At 41.9% G+C, this 18,002-nt stretch overlaps 1 protein-coding gene and 1 pseudogene across 1 annotated transcript; one reads left to right on the top strand and one right to left on the bottom strand.

The window, feature by feature from the left end:
- Nucleotides 1-18,002, top strand: part of LOC123723920 (zinc finger protein 721-like) — a 149,551-nt pseudogene that overhangs the window by 96,487 nt on the left and 35,062 nt on the right.
- Nucleotides 10,325-15,423, bottom strand: LOC106590909 (zinc finger protein 436). Its single transcript, XM_045712180.1, has 2 exons — nt 14,435-15,423; nt 10,325-11,236 (listed from the first exon to the last, which is right to left on the bottom strand). Exons 1-2 carry the CDS (start codon nt 14,775-14,777, stop codon nt 10,620-10,622), a joined length of 960 nt encoding a protein of 319 aa, XP_045568136.1. The 5' UTR covers nt 14,778-15,423; the 3' UTR covers nt 10,325-10,619.

Below are 18,002 nucleotides of genomic sequence, written 5' to 3'. Positions count from 1 at the left end.
GTCCAGTCTCTTGACAACAAGGTAGACGAAATCCGAGCAAGGATTGCCTTCCAGAGAGACATCAGAGATTGTAACGTTCTTTGTTTCACGGAAACATGGCTCACTCGGGATACGTTATCAGAGTCGGTACAGCCACCTGGTTTCTTCACGCATCGCGCCGACAGAAACAAACATCTCTCTGGTAAGAAGAAGGGCGGGGGTGTATGCCTTATGATTAACGAGACGTGGTGTGATCATAACAACATACAGGAACTCAAGTCCTTTTGGTCACTTGACCTAGAATTCCTTACAATCAAATGCCGACCGCATTATCTACCAAGAGAATTCTCTTCGATCATAATCACAGTCGTGTATATCCCGCCCCAAGCATACACATAGACGGCCCTGAAAAAACTTAATTGGACTCTATGTAAATTGGAAACCACATATCCTGAGGCTACATTTATTGTAGCTGGGGGATTTTAACAGGGCTAATCTGAAAACAAGGCTCCCCAAATTCTATCAGCATATCGATTGCGCAACCATGGCTGGCAAAAACCCTAGATCATTGTTATTCTAACTTCCGCGACACATACAAAGCCCTCCCCCGCCCTCCTTTCGGAAAATCTGACCATAACTCCATTTTGTTGCTCCCAGCCTATAGACAGAAACTAGAACAGGAAACGCTCAGGTCTGTTCAACGCTGATCCGACCAATCGGAGTCCACGCTTCAAGATTGCTTCGATCACGTGGACTGGGATATGTTCCGCATAGCGTCGGACAATAACATTGATGAATACGCTGATTCGGTGAGCGAGTTTATTAGCAAGTGCATCGGTGATGTTGTACCTACAGCGACTATTAAAACCTTCCCCAACCAGAAACTGTGGATTGATGGCAGCATTCGCGCAAAACTGAAAGTGCGAACCACTGCTTTTAATCAGGGCAAGGCAACTGGAAACATGACCGAATACAAACAGTGTAGCTATTCCCTCCGGAAGGCAATCAAACAAGCTAAGCGTCAGTATAGAGACAAAGTAGAGTCGCAATTTACGGCTCAGACACGAGAGGTATGTGGCAGGGTCTACAGTCAATCATGGACTACAAAAAGATAACCAGCCCCGTCGCGGACCACGATGTCTTGTTCCCAGACAAACTAAACAACTTCTTTGCTCGCTTTGAGGACAATACAGTGCCACCGACACAGCCCGCTACCAAAACCTGTGGGCTCTCCTTCACTGCAGCCAACGTAAGTAAAACATTTAAACGTGTTAACGCTCGCAAGGCTGCCGGCCCAGACGACATCCTTAGCCGCGTCCTCAGAGCATGCGCAGACCAGCTGGCTGGTGTGTTTACGGACATATTCAATCCATCCTTATGACAGTCTGCTGTTCCCACATGCTTCAAGAGGGCCACCATTGTTCCTGTTCCCAAGAAAGGTAAGGTAACTGAGCTAAATGACTATCGCCCCGTAGCACTCACTTCCGTCATCATGAAGTGCTTTGAGAGACTAGTCAAGGACCATATCACCTCCACCCTACCTGACACCCTAGACCCACTCCAATTTGCTTACCACCCCAATAGGTCCACAGACGACGCAATCACACTGCCCTAACCCATCTGGACAAGAGGAATACCTATGTAAGAATGCTGTTCATCGACTACAGATCTGCATTTAACACCCTAGTACCCTCCAAACTCATCATTAAGCTCGAGACCCTGGGTCTCGACCCCGCCCTGTGCAACTGGGTACAGAACTTCCTGACTGGCCGCCCCCAGGTGGTGAGGGTAGGAAACAACATCTCCACCCCGCTGATCCTCAACACTGGGGTCCCACAAGGGTGTGTTCTCAGCCCTCTCCTGTACTCCCTGTTCACCCATGACTGCGTGGCCATGCACGCCCCCAACTCAATCATCAAATTTGCAGATGACACTACAGTGGTAGGCTTGATTACCAAAAACAACGACGGGCCCTCGGAGTGTGGTGTCAGGAATTTTTGTTTAAATATTTGTTTTAACCTTTATTTAACTAGGCAAGTCAGTTAAGAACAAATTCTTATTTTCAATGACAGCCTAGGTTAAGTGCCTTGTTCAGTGGCAGAACAACAAGTTTTTACCTTGTCAGCTCGGGGATTCGAACTTGCAACCTTTCGGTTACTAGCCCAACGCTCTAACCACTAGGCTACCCTGCCGCCCCGGTATAGAGTACAGTATATACATATGAGATGAGTAATGTAGAGTATGTAAACATTATATAAAGTGGCTAGTGATACATTTTATTACATCAAATGTTTTATTATTAATGTGGCTAGAGATGAGTCAGTATGTTGGCAGCAGCCACTCAATGTTAATGATGGCTGTTTAACAGTCTGATGGCCTTGAGATAGAAGCTGTTTTTCAGTCTCTTGGTCCCAGCTTTGATGCACCTGTACTGACCTCGCCTTCTGGATGATAGCGGGGTGAACAGGCAGTGGCTCGGGTGGTTGTTGTCCTTGATGATCTTTCTGGCCTTCCTGTGACATTGGGTGGTGTAGGTGTCCTGGAGGGCAGGTAGTTTGCCCCCGGTGATGCGTTGTGCAGACCTCACTACCCTCTGGAGATCCTTACGGTTGTGGGCGGAGCAGGCTGTGATACAGCCCGACAGGATGCTCTCGATTGTGCATCTATAAAAGTTTGTGAGTGTTTTTGGTAACAAGCCAAATTTCTTCAGCCTCCTGAGGTTGCCTAGTTAAATAAAGGTCAAATAAATTTTTTAAAATCCTGCATTTTGCCTATGCCGGTCGGCCATCCATATATTTATATATACATATTCTTATTCATTCCTTTACACTTAAGGTAGTTGTTGTGAAATGTTAGATTATGTGTTAGATATTACTGCATGGTCAGAACTAGAAGCACAAGCATTTCGCTACACTCGCATTAACATCTGCTAACCATGTGTATGTGACAAATAAAATGAAATGTTATTATATATATATTATATATAGCGCAACATAAGGAGACACTAAGTGTGACGTAGTTAGAGAGCATTTCAGAATACAAAAAAACGGTCTAACTTACATAACACTCCCCTTTATGTAAAGGATTAATACCCTTTAGCCTTGGCCACCCTTCTCTTTTTGCTTAGTTTCCATTCTCTGATTGGCTCAGACATTAGGGCATAGATTCTATTGGTGGCGTGACCATTGCAATGACACAAAAATAAACAGACATGCACACTCCTATTGCAGGTGCCTATAACTGATTAACTAATGTTCCTGTCCAATGGCCTTCACAAGTCCAAGCCTATGGTGCTTACAAATGATTAACCAATGTTCCTGTCCAAAGGCCTTCACAAGACCCACAATGACCAGGTGTGTTGATCCAGCTTTGCACAATCGCATGGATTCTGCTTCCATATGTCTAATGGTTAACCCTATATTGATTTTGCTTACTACTTCTAAGAAAACAGTATAGATACTGGAAAATGTCCAATAAACTCCAGAAATGTAAAATAGGAATGGGGTTGCCCTAACGCCGGGGGAACACGAGTAAGCATAATTCACTGGAAGGGGAACACATTGCATGCCAGCCAATGTTAGTCAATGTTGGGCTCCCGAGTGGCACAATGGTCTACGGCACTACATCTCACTGCTTGAGGCGTCACTACAGACACCCTGGTTCAATTCCAGGCTGTATCACAACCGGCAGTGATTGGGAGTCACATAGGGCGTCGCAAATTGGCCCAGCATCGTCCGGGTTTGGCTGGGGTAGGCCATTATTGTAAATAAGAATTTGTTCTTAACTGACTTGTCTAGTTAAATAAAGGTTCAATTTTAAACAAATTAAAATAGTGTTTTATGATAAACCGTTTTTTACAAAACCGTCAAGGCACCAACTTTGAGAAGGTTTTAAAACAAACGTTTCAAACCAATTCATGGAATTAAACAAAGAATGAATGTTAATGAATCTAGGTATGTTTCGCCTTTAATGTAAATGGTATTAATAAATTTGGCTGAATATTATATAATGACTTATCAACAGATCTAACAATTTGACCCCAACAGAAAATCTACACTGGTAATTCTAGAATATACTATATAGCCTACAAACCTGGTTAAACTATCATTATGACATCATGGATGAATTCTAGAATATACTATACATCCTAGAAACCTGGTTAAACTATCATTATGACATCATGGATGAATTCTAGAATATACTATATAGCCTAGAAACCTGGTTAAACTATCATTATGACATCATGGATGAATTCTAGAATATACTATATAGCCTAGAAACCTGGTTAAACTATCATTATAACATCATGGATGGCCAGTCTTTGTATTCATAGTGTAGTGAATTCAGGGGGTAGCCCTGAGCTGAACTCAAACCTGGGTCCACTGAAAGTCAAGCCAACACCTTATAACTGTTATGCCAAGATGTCTGAACTTCTTGAGGAGGTCGCTAGGTTTTGGGTTACGGTTGCTACAATAGCTTTTTCTATGAATTTGAGAATGGTAACATTTCTCCAGCCCCCAATCCTCAGCTGTTTACCAAACCAAGTCTATGGGCAGCCATTTTGTTGTTGTTTAAACCCTAGGTTGTCCCTTTAAAAAAGCCACATCACATCAAAAAGCCAAGTCACATCTGCAGTTGAAACAATAACAAAGCTGTCATTCCACCACTAGTTTGGTTATAAGATGATGATGGGGCTGGAGAAATGTAACTACTCTCAAATTCATAGACAGACCTATGGATTCAAGGACTGACCATCCATAAAAAAAGCTTATTTGGGATTCTGATGGGGTACAACAGTTGAACTAAGCTCATGAGGCCATTTGCACACACTGTACACTGTATATAGACTTTTTCTATTGTGTTATTAACTGTACATTTGTTTATTCCATGTGTAACTCTGTGTTGTTGTTTGTGTCGCACTGCTTTGCTTTATCTTGGCCAGGTCGTAGTTGTAAATGAGAACTTGTTCTCAACTGGCCTACCTGGTTAAATAAAGATGAAATAAAAAACATTTAAAACATGAGGCATCTGATGGGGTACAACAGTTGAACTAAGCTCATGTGTTATATTCTTCAAGAATCAATGGCTATAAATAAATAATTTAAAAGTCAAAATATTGATGTAGCAATTGCAGATTTCCCCTTTAACACCAAACATCAGATCAACAACTGCAGAGTTTGTGCCTCTGTATTTAAGACAGTACTTACTAGTGTTAATCAGGGCCCGTTCATCGTTAGAAACATTGGACGCCTTAACATGCGTTTGGGAAACCGGGCCCAGATATCCAGTTTCCTCCTCTTCTTCCTCCTTTTTCACTCCAAAAACTGTATACTCCTCTTTCTCTTCTTTCACAGTTACGTCTTTCTCTTCTTCTTTCACGCTAACAGCCTCACCCTCTACTTGTTTTTGTATTGTAACATCCTTCTCTTCCTCCTCCTCTTTGACGAGAACTTATTTTTCCGTCCAGCAGACCTCTTCTTTAACAGGAGGAGAGTAGCTTAGTGAACTCATGGTCGGAGATGTTAGCTAGCTAGCATTAGCGACTAGCCTAGTTCTAAGCTAACTTAGCAAACCAGCTAGCTGACAAACAACGTAAATATATAATTAAATGGGCCAACAAGTACATACGACAGAAGTGTGTTTAATACACAGCGACTAATATACACCAAAACAGTGTAAAGAGCGTGAATGTTGTAGCTATGTTTGCTAGAAAGCTACCGAGGTGTCTGACTAGCTGTTGTTGTTGAAGGAGCGTCCCGTCCACTAGATTATACGTCACACTGGCAGCATCGCCTGAACCTAAAAGACGCACATCGCCATCTGCTGACTGGAGTGGGAAACGCAGTTGAGGAACCAAACGTTTATTTTTCATTTATTTCAGGAAGGTTTAATATTATATTAAGTCGTTCAAAGAGAAGCATGTGTGGATTGATTCGTGTTTAATGAGTGAGAATTTAAAACAAACTTTACACCCACTACATATTTGCATTGAACCATACTTCTGACATAGTTCATTTTGACCCCAGAGGCATATCTTTTATCATAGCCAAAATGTGGTTTATCATAGCCAAAATGTGGTTTATTCAATTCTATTAAATTTTTCATGACTTTGTCAATCAACTTGTTCTTAATAAATCTAAATCATGGTTTAGTGTTTCTGTATCAATATGGACTTTTAACAAATTCAAATCCTTTGGAGTCATTTTGACCCCAGCCAAAAGCACCTTTGATAAATAGGACGTTTATTTCAAATAAAAATCAAATCACATTTTATCATACACATGTTTAGCAGATATTATTGCCGGTGTAGCGAAATGCTTGTGTTTCTAGCTCTGACAGTACAGTAATATCTAACAAGTAATATCTAACAATTTCACAACATATACCTAATAAACACAAATGTAAGTATTTGAATCTAGGTTTCTCTGTAGACATGATCAATCCCACCAGAGGGTGGAGGGGCACCTGTATCAGTGGTTTTGACCAGATAGACACCTGCAGACAGACAGTATAGTGCCTCCCATGTGCTCTCCTAAGATTGGACATTTCTATATCACGTATCACATGACAGTGTATAAACTTTGATTTGATCATGTACAAAACTGCGGTAGAAAAGTAAAGTATTCAGACCCCTTCACATTTTCCACATTTTGTTACAGCCTTATTCTAAAATGTACTTCCCCCCCCCCCCTCATCAATCTACACACAATACCCCATAATGACATCACAATACCCCATAATGACATCACAATGCCCCATAATGACATCACAATATCCCATAATGACAAAGTGAAAACAGGTTTTTAGAGATTTTTGCAAATATATTTACTTAGGTATTCAGACCTTTTGCTATGAGACTCAAAATTGAGCTCATATGCATCCTGATTCCATTGATTATCCTTGAGATGTTTCTACAACTTGATTGGAGTCCACTTGTGGTAAATGCAATTGATTGGACATGGTTTGAAAGGCAGACATCTGTCTTTTTAAGGTCCCACAGTTGACAGTGCATGTCAGAGCAAAAAACCAAGCCATGAGGTCCAAAGGAATTGTCCATAGAGCTCTGAGACAGGATTGTGTCGAGGCACAGATCTGGGGAAGGGTTCCAAAAAATGTCTGCAGCACTGAAGGTCCCCAAGAACAAAGAGGCCTCCATCATTCTTAAATGGAAGAAGTTTGGAACCACCAAGACTCTTCCTAGAGCTGGCCGCCTGGACAAACTAAGAAATCGGGGGAGAAGGGCCTTGGTCAGGAGGTAAACAAGAACCCGATGTTCACTCTGACAGAGCTCCAGAGTTCCTCTGTGGAGATGGGAGAACCTTCTAGGACAACCATCTCTGCAGCACACTAGAGATGACATGCAGGAGCTTGCAGAGATTTGTAGTCTTGCATGTCGTCTACTTTGACGCTAATTAGCATTTTAGAATCCGAGAGTAAAGAGAGACAAATATAGGCAGCTTCTACACTTCCTGAGGTTTATTATGGATCCCCATTAGTTCCTGCCAAGGCAGCAGCTACTCTTCCTGGGGTTTATTATGGATCCCCATTAGTTCCTGCCAAGGCAGCAGCTACTCTTCCTGGGGTTTATTATGGATCCCCATTAGTTCCTGCCAAGGCAGCAGCTACTCTTCCTGGGGTCCAGCTAAAATAAAAGCAGTTATACCATTTTAAAAACATTACAATAAATTCACAACACACTGTGTGTCCTCAGTCACCGTGACCTAGAGAGATTTACATGGTTATCAAAACGTCACACCACGGTGAGCCTAAACAAAACACAGCCATATGGGGAAAATGAATGGTGGAAAAACGATGCGAACCATTTCCCTGTTTGACCTGTAGTTGTTATGGATATTATGACTCTGCAGAGCCCCACAGTGGACGTGTCAAAATATGTTACATTGGTAAAGCACCCTTTATTTAACCTAAATGTCATCTTGTTTTTACATGGCATTGTAGATTTTAGCAGTATACAGGATGTATTTTGGATGTTTTCAGTGTATTTTCAACGCTTTCAGACAATGGATTAATCGCAATAAAAAAATTGTGCACTAACATTACACAAAGTGAACTCAAGTCTGACAGTCCAAACAAAATCACAAATTCTCAGTCAAAAACACAAGTCAGAACACAGCCTCTCTATTCTCTCATGTGATTTCAGGTCCTCTGACTGGGAAAATGTCTTTCCACAATGAGAGCAGTGGTATGTCTTCTCCTCTTGTGTATTTGTATGTATTCTTTCATGCTCTTTCAGGTACCTTAACCGGGTAAATCTCTTTCCGCAGTGGGAGCAGTGGTGCGTCTTTTTCCTGTGTGTATCCTCTCATGCTGGTTCAGGTTTCCTAACTGGGCAAAATGCTTTCCACAATGGGAACATTGGTAAGGCTTTTCTCCTGTGTGTATTCTCTCATGCTCCCTAACTGTGTACAACTCTTTCCACAATGGGAACATTGGAAAGGCTTTTCTCCTGTGTGTGTCCTCTCATGCCTTTCCACGCTCCCTAACCACCTAAAACTCTTTCCGCACAAGGAGCAGTGGTAAGGCTTCTCTCCAGTGTGTATTCTCTTATGTGTTCTCAGGCTCCCTAACTGAGTAAAACTCTTTCCACACTGGGAGCAGTGATGTCGTCCTGCTGGTTTGGACATCTCAGGGTCTGGTTCCTCTGAAGAACTCTTCCTGCTGTCAGAAGGAGAGTCTGGTCTCTCTCCTGTCAAAGACAAACAGATTATATAATTAATTAAACAGAGACCTGAATGAAACCTCCACATGATAAAACTTCCTATGATGTTTAATCTCGACTAGATCCCTCAATCACCTGAAGTCAGTTTTCACAAGTATTATTAAACCCACTTCAAAATGCAGGTCTCTGTGTGGTTCTTAGGATGTCCAGGCAGGTGATTCACTTCTAACCGAAGTCTTGCAGGTGTTTACATGGTTTTCACATCTGCCAGATCATCGAAAAATCAAATTTCAGTACGAGTGTATATATATATATTTTTTTTTTTGTTGTACTTTTTCTCACCAATTTCATGATATCCAATTGCAACTCCCCTACGGACTCCGGGGAGAGGCGAAGGTCGAGCCATGTGTCCTCTGAAACACGACCCTGCCAAGCCGCACTGCACATCTTGAAACACTGCTCGTTTAACCCGGAAGACAGCCACACCAATGTGTCGGAGGAAACACTGTCCAGCTGGCGACCGAAGTCAGCGTGCATGCTGACCACCACAAGGAGTCGCTAGAGCACAATGGGACAAGGACGTCCCGGCCAGCCAAACCCTCCCCAAACATAACGCTTTGTATTCAGGACATAAAGTTAATTTCTTTGCCACATTCTTTTGTAGTATTACTTTAGTGCCAACAGTCTCTCTATTCTCTCATGTGATTTCAGGTCCTCTGACTGGGAATGCTTCCTTCTTTTCACTCTGTCATTTAGGTTAGTATTGTGGAGTAACTACAATGTTGTTGATCCATCCGCAGTTTTCTCATATCACAACCATTAAACACTAACTATTTTAAAGTCACCATTAGCCTCATGGTGAAATCTCTGAGAGGTTTCCTTCCTCTCCAGCAACTGAGTTAGTGACTGGGTATATTGATACACCATCTAAAGTGTAATTAATAACTTCACCATGCTCAAAGGGATATTCAATGTCTGCTTTTTTTTACCCATCCACCAATACATGCCCTTCTTTGCGAGGCGTTGGAAAACCTCCCTGGTCTTTGTGGTTGAATCTGTGTTTGAAATTCACTGCTCAACTGAGAGACAATACAGATAATTGTATGTGTGGGGGAACAGAGATGAGGTATTCATTCAAATATCATGTTAAACACTATTATTGCACACAGTGAGTCCATGCAACTTATGTGACTTGTTAAGCAAAATCTTTACTCCTGAACTTATTTAGGCTTTTAATTAAATGTGTAAACATTTCCAAAAACATAATTCCACTTTGACATTATGGGGTATTGAATCCTTTTAACCCCAGTATCTCTACTTGCACATTCATCTTCTGCACATCCTACCATTCCAATGTTTAATTGCTATATTGTAATTACTTCGCCACCATGGCCTATTTATTGCCTAACCTCTCTTATCCTACCTCATTTACACATGCTGTATATAGATTTTTCTACTGTATAATTGATTGTGTTTGTTTATTCCATGTGTAACTCTGTGTTGTTGTATGTGTCGAACTGCTTTGCTTTATCTTGGCCAGGTCGCAGTTGCAAATGAGAACTTGTTATCAACTAGCCTACCTGGTTAAATAAAGGTGAAATAAAAATAAATAAAAATAATTTTTAAATTTAGGCTGTAACACAACGAAATGTGGGACAAGTCAAGGGGTGTGAATACTTTCTGAAGGCACTGTATATATAAAACTCCCCCCACACAGCAATCTAATAGCATCAGTAAAATCTGTTGAAATTAAACCACAGATAAATATACCTAACATAGTACATCTATTAAACAATACATCACAACACATACATCAGAAATAGTTACACATTATAGAGATCCATTCATGGATGTACAGGTCTGTTGGATAAACGTTCAGAAATGTCCACTGCTGATTTTTTCCAGGCGTCCATAGCGGACACCCTGGCCATATGAATCCTGGCCGTGGACAAATTCTCAGTCAGAAACACAAGTCAGAACACAGCCTCTCTATTCTCTCGTGTGATTTCAGGTCCTCTGACTGGGAAAATGTCTTTTCACAATGAGAACAGTGGTATGTCTTCTCCTCCTGTGTATTAGTATGTTGGAAAGGCTTTTCTCCTGTGTGTTTTCTCGCATGCTTTTTCAGACTCCCCGACCACCTAAAACTCTTTTCACACTGGGAACATTGGAAAGGCTTTTCTCCTGTGTGTATTCTCTCATGCGTTTTCAGGCTCACTAACCACCTAAAACTGTTTCCACAGTGAGAACAGTGATAAGGCTTCTCTCCAGTATGTATTCTCTCATGCTTTTTCAGGACCCATAACCACCTAAAACTCTTTCCACAGTGGGAACAGTGATAAGGCTTCTCTCCCGTGTGTGTTCTCTCATGCCCAACCAGGGCTCCTAACTGAGTAAAATCCTTTCCACAGTGGGAACAGTGGTAGGGCTTTTCTCCTGTATGTGTTCTCTCATGCATTTTCAGGCTCCCTAACCACCTAAAACTCTTTCCACAGTGGGAGCAGTGGTGTTGGTTAGGCGTCTCTGGGTCTGTTTCCTCTGAGGAACTCTTCCTGCTGTCAGAGTCTGGTCTCTCTCCTGCAAAAGACAGATTATTTAGTTAAACAGAGAGTCCTGAATGAAACCTCCATTCAATAAAATTGTTTTCCTATGAGGTTTAATCTAGACTAGATCCCTCAATACCCTGAGGTCAGTTTTTACAACATTACATCATTAAAAATAAACTTGGTGACGGTGAGATTTAAAAACAAATGATGAAGAGCTCCAAATCTAATCTCTCAGGGAATGTCATGATGTCATAATGATAGATAATGTCATGTTTACAGGCTGAGCAGAGCTCTATAATAATAGATAATGTCATGTTTATAGGCTGATCAGAGCTCCATAATAATAGATAATGTCATGTTTATAGGCTGAGCAGAGCTCTATAATGATAGATAATGTCATGTTTATAGGCTGAGCAGAGCTCTATAATAATAGATAATGTCATGTTTATAGGCTGATCAGAGCGCCATAATAATAGATAATGTCATGTTTATAGGCTGAGCAGAGCTCTATAATGATAGATAATGTCATGTTTACAGGCTGAGCAGAGCTCTATAATAATAGATAATGTCATGTTTATAGGCTGATCAAAGATCTATAATAATAGATAATGTCATGTTTACAGGCTGAACAGAGCTCTATAATAATAGATAATGTCATGTTTATAGGCTGAGCAGAGCTCTATAATAATAGATAATGTTTATAGGCTGAGCAGAGCTCAATAATAATAGATAATGTCATGTTTATAGGCTGAGCAGAGCTCTATAATAATAGATAATGTCATGTTTATAGGCTGAGCAGAGCTCTAGAATAATAGATAATGTCATGTTTATAGGCTGATCAGAGCTCTATAATAATATATATTACTATTCCAGTCAGTGTTATAGGCTGTAGTTGATCCATTGTTAATAACGTTTTGTTGGTGTCCCACTTCATCTCTAAAGTAATAATTACCATATTTTCTAAATGATAATTCTTTAGTTTAGCCTTTCCTTTTGCTACTATGTTCAGTCTCCCCAAAACGCTTGTCCTTTTGCTAATATGTTCAGTCTCCCCAAAACGCTTGTCCTTTTGCTAATATGTTCAGTCTCCCCAAAACGCTTGTCCTTTTGCTAATATGTTCAGTCTCCCCAAAACGCTTGTCCTTTTGCTAATATGTTCAGTCTCCCCAAAACACTTGTCCTTTTGCTAATATGTTCAGTCTCCCCAAAACACTTGTCCTTTTGCTAATATGTTCAGTCTCCCCAAAACGCTTGTCCTTTTGCTAATATGTTCAGTCTCCCCAAAACGCTTGTCCTTTTGCTAATATGTTCAGTCTCCCCAAAACTCTTGTCCTTTTGCTAATATGTTCAGTCTCCCCAAAACGCTTGTCCTTTTGCTAATATGTTCAGTCTCCCCAAAATGCTTGTCCTTTTGCTAACATGTTCAGTCTCCCCATAACACATGTCCTTTTCATGTCAATAATGCTTCTGAAAAAACCTACACTCGATCCCTCCGATGTCAACAACTACAGACCAGTATCCCTTCTTTCTTTTCTCTCCAAAACTCTTGAACGTGCCGTCCTTGGCCAGCTCTCTTGCTATCTCTCTCAGAATGACCTTCTTGATCCTAATCAGTCAGGTTTCAAGACTGGGCATTCAACTGAGACTGCTCTTCTCTGTGTCACGGAGGCTCTCCGCACTGCTAAAGCTAACTCTCTCTCCTCTGCTCTCATCCTTCTAGACCTATCTGCTGCCTTTGATACTGTGAACCATCAGATCCTCCTCTCCACCCTCTCCGAGCTGGGCATCTCCGGCAAGACGGAGCTGCTCTTCCTCCCGGGGAAGGACTGCCCGTTCCATGATCTCGCCATCACGGTTGACAACTCCCTTGTGTCCTCCTCCCAGAGTGCTAAGAGCCTCGGCGTGACCCTGGACAACACCCTGTCGTTCTCCACTAACATCAAGGCGGTGACCCGATCCTGTAGGTTCATGCTCTACAACATTCGCAGAGTACGACCCTGCCTCACACAGGAAGCGGCGCAGGTCCTAATCCAGGCACTTGTCATCTCCCGCCTGGATTACTGCAACTCGCTGTTGGCTGGGCTCCCTGCCTGTGCCACTAAACCCCTACAACTCATCCAGAACGCCGCAGCCCGTCTGGTGTTCAACCTTCCCAAGTTCTCTCACGTCACCCCGCTCCTCCGCTCTCTCCACTGGCTTCCAGTTGAAGCTCGCACCCGCTACAAGACCATGGTGCTTGCCTACGGAGCTGTGAGGGGAACGGCACCTCCGTACCTTCAGGCTCTGATCAGGCCCTACACCCAAACAAGGGCACTGCGTTCATCCACCTCTGGCCTGCTCGCCTCCCTACCTCTGAGGAAGCACAGTTCCCGCTCAGCCCAGTCAAAACTGTTAGCTGCACTGGCACCCCAATGGTGGAACAAGCTCCCTCACGACGCCAGGACAGCGGAGTCAATCACCACCTTCCGGAGACACCTGAAACCCCACCTCTTTAAGGAATACCTGGGATAGGATAAAGTAATCCTTCTAACCCCCCCCCTTAAAAGATTTAGATGCACTATTGTAAAGTGGTTGTTCCACTGGATATTATAAGGTGAATGCACCAATTTGTAAGTCGCTCTGGATAAGAGCGTCTGCTAAATGTCTTAAATGTAAATGTTATTTTATGTATTTCTCCAACATTTAGAAATCTGAGTTTTGCGGGTATACACACTCTACGCAAGGCCTACAATAGACACACGTCAAAAGTTTCATTTATAACTTGTTTGCCATTCTGTGAGACAATTAAGATGTGATTTTGTGGTGGGGGGACTCTGATGGTATACACATGTTACAGTTAAGCAATAAGACCAGAGGAAGTGTGGTATATGGCCAATATAGCATGGGTAAAGACTGACCCTTATGCACAACACAACACAGAGTGCCTGGATACAGCCCTTAGCCGTGGTATATTGGCCATATATCACTGAGGCGTCTTATTGCTATTATAAACTGGTTACCAATGTAATCAGAACAGTAAAAATACATAGCCTGATATACCACGGCTGTCAGCCAATCAGCATTCAGGGCTTTAATCACCCATTTTAAAATGTAGCTTTAACATTATAACATAAACTCCTAGAGTACAGAACAACATTTTCAAGTATAGAATTTCAATATGCTGCTTTAAAACAACACATTCGTTCAAAACCTTTGGACAGTTAGAGCCCGTTTTTAAGACAGTACTTACTGATGGTAATCAGATCTCCAGACTCCTCTGTCAATATGACCGTTATCTCTCCCTGTTTCTCCTCCTTCACTCCAAAAACTGCATCCTCCTCTTTCTCTTCCTCCTCTTCTTTTACTGTAACATCTTCCTCCTCTTTCACTCTGAACCCGTCTTCCTCTTCTTTAACTGTAACGTCTTTCTCTTCTTCTTTCACTGTAACAGCCTCACCCTCTACTTTTTGTTTTACTGTAACATCCTCCTCTTCCTTCTCCTCTTTCACGACAATGTTCAGCCCCAGAGTTTCTTTCTCCGTCCAGCAGACCTCCTCTTCTTTAACAGGAGGGGAGTAGTTTAGGGAGCTCATGTTCGGGGATGTTAGCTAGCTAGCTAGTTAGCATGACCGACTAGTTTAGTGCTAGGCTAACTTATCAAGCCAGCTAGTTGACTAACAATGTACCTATAACATTTAAATGGGGGCAATTAACTAGACGTCAGAAGTATATTTAAAACACAGAGGCAAATATGCACAGAAACAGTCTAAATGTTTCGGCTGTTGGCTACCAAGGTGGCTGACTCGTTGTTGTTGATCCGTTTCGTCCACTAGATTATACGTCACGCTGCAGCATCGCCTGAAAGACGCACATCGCCGTCTGCTGACTGGAGGGAAACGCAGTTATGATACTTTTTTTTTTCAGACAAAAGACATATTTTTATTCCTTTCATTAAATAATAAATGTATATTGAGACGTTCAAATAGAGCAGTGCATATTTTGAGTGAGAATTTAAAACATACTGTCCTTCACATCTGCATTCAAGGCAGTTTCATATTCATTCATTTAAAGAAACCCACTGGTCACACACTGGTTGAATTATCTGTCAAACTAGGAACTCTGCAGCCTAGTTGAACAGGGATCTATGTTCTATGAACGCTGCTGGGAGCAAACTGGAGAATAGCTAGAGGAAAACAAACCTAACTGCATCCCCAGGCACAGGTATATCATCAGACTGTACAAACCTAACTACATCCCCAGTCCCTGGTATATCATCAGACTACAAACCTAACTACATCCCCAGTCCCTGGTATATCACCAGACTGTACAAACCTAACTACATCCCCAGTCCCTGGTATATCATCAGACTGTATACAAACCTAACTACATCCCCAGTCCCTGGTATATCATCAGACTGCATACAAACCTAACTGCATCCCCAGTCCCTGGTATATCACCAGACTACATACAAACCTAACTACATCCCCAGGAGGCCGGGAGGGTCGTCAGTGAAATGGGACACACCTGGGCTCGGGTGTGTCCCAGGATAAATGCACCTCTTCCCCGTTCATTGAGGAGACTCTCTCCATGCAGACACAGACAGATTTTGGGTGTCTGCGTTGGCACCTTTCAACACCCCTCATTATCACATGTATACACGCGACCACTCACTTACACTACTGACTAAACACACACCATTGTTCATTGTATTTACTTTACTTCAGTTAATAAATATATTTTGTTATTTTTTATCTCCATGTTGTCTCACTTTTTGTTACGGTCTTCGAGCCGGTTCATGACACTATGGTCAGTGAGCTGGAGTCCAACTAATGGAGACCAGTTAGAACTCAACTAACAAAACCCAACTAAAACATGACTGCAGATCAGAAGAGCAGAGACATACAGAATGATGGCAGGGAAAATCACAGCATCCAAAATAGATAGATTCCATGATGGGGAAACAAAGCTTCCTGAAGCATTGACGCCTTCCAGCCAATTGTCTCAAAAATATGTTCATTACTCAAATCTTTGAGCAACACAGAATTTAGAACAGCCACATTATTATAGATGACATCCCACACCGTAGCAGCATAGCCTTTATGTCATTATTATAGATGACATCCCACACCGTAGCAGCATAGCCTTTATGTCATTATTATAGATGATGTCCCACACCGTAGCAGCACAGCCTTTATGTCATTATTATAGATGACACACCGTAGCAGCATAGCCTTTATGTCATTATTATAGATGACGTCCCACACCGTAGCAGCATAGCCTTTATGTCATTATTATAGATGACATCCCACACCGTAGCAGCATAGCCTTTATGTCATTATTATAGATGACATCCCACACCGTAGCAGCGTAGCCTTTATGTCATTATTATAGATGACATCCCACACCGTAGCAGCGTAGCCTTTATGTCATTATTATAGATGATGTCCCACACCGTAGCAGCATAGCCTTTATGTCATTATTATAGATGACATCCCACACCGTAGCAGCATAGCCTTTATGTCATTATTATAGATGACGTCCCACACCGTAGCAGCATAGCCTTTATGTCATTATTATAGATGACGTCCCACACCGTAGCAGCATAGCCTTTATGTCATTATTATAGATGACATCCCACACCGTAGCACGTAGCAGCATAGCCTTTATGTCATTATTATAGATGACATCCCACACCGTAGCAACATAGCCTTTATGTCATTATTATAGATGACATCCCACACCGTAGCAACATAGCCTTTATGTCATTATTATAGATGACATCCCACACCGTAGCAGCATAGCCTTTATGTCATTATTATAGATGACCTCCCACACCGTAGCAGCATAGCCTTTATGTCATTATTATAGATGACATCCCACACCGTAGCAACATAGCCTTTATGTCATTATTATAGATGACGTCCCACACCGTAGCAGCATAGCCTTTATGTCATTATTATAGATGACATCCCACACCGTAGCAGCATAGCCTTTATGTCATTATTATAGATGACGTTCCACACCGTAGCAGCATAGCCTTTATGTCATTATTATAGATGACATCCCACACCGTAGTCTTTATGTCATCTACTAAACCACTCACCATGCTCGAGAGCATGAAATCCATGCTGCATTGTTGGTGACTGATGGTGACTGATTTATTTATAATAATAAGTAGTTATTTATGATGTAAGGTGATTTGTAGATCAGTCAGTTGGCAGTCGCCTGCAGTGTCGAACAAGCCCAATACCAAACCAATCAGGTGGTTGTTTGACGAAATGAAGCTTCAGACGCCATTGATGACGTGCTGCTGATAAAGTGATACAGGCATCGGTACACTGCTTTGAAGTTTACTGCTTAGCGATTTGGACGCAGGCCTCGTAGCTCCGGTATCAAAAGTAACATCCCTTTTGACAACAAGGCAGCAGAGTCTACCGTGCTAATGCGTTCCCACTAGATATCACAACCACACAGTTTATGAAAGCATGAGGTGTGACTGACAAGCTGGAGCTAGATACCGAGCTAGCATACAAACTCTGTAGCACATAGTGCATTGTGGGTAGTTTAGAAGATATCCGGAAATAAGTTAAGAAATATGTAACAACGCAAAAACATAACTGTTTGTCCTTATAGGGAACCAGATTGTGACTACAACTAAGTTACTAAGTCTTTAACCACACTGTGTTGTTACACTGGTGAGTAAAAACTCATGCTTCCTACACTTGAACTTTTTGTCTGAAACTAAAATAAACATTTTATTCAACTGCGTTACCCACTCCAGTCAGCAGATGGCGGTCTGTGAATTTAACGCAATGCTG

Source organism: Salmo salar, chromosome ssa02, assembly GCF_905237065.1.
Source record: "Salmo salar chromosome ssa02, Ssal_v3.1, whole genome shotgun sequence".
Taxonomy (NCBI): domain Eukaryota; kingdom Metazoa; phylum Chordata; class Actinopteri; order Salmoniformes; family Salmonidae; genus Salmo; species Salmo salar.
The sequence above is the reverse complement of the archived record's forward strand: the minus strand, read 5'-3'. Positions and strand labels throughout refer to the sequence as shown.

Excerpts from the sequence above, each read along its gene's own strand:
- LOC106590909 (XM_045712180.1), bottom strand. The coding sequence starts at position 14,777 with ATGAGCTCCCTAAACTACTCCCCTCCTGTTAAAGAAGAGGAGGTCTGC. Across the intron at positions 11,237-14,434 it reads TGGAGATCTGATTACCATCA|GAGAGAGACCAGACTCTGAC; the intron begins GTAAGTACTGTC and ends TGTCTTTTGCAG.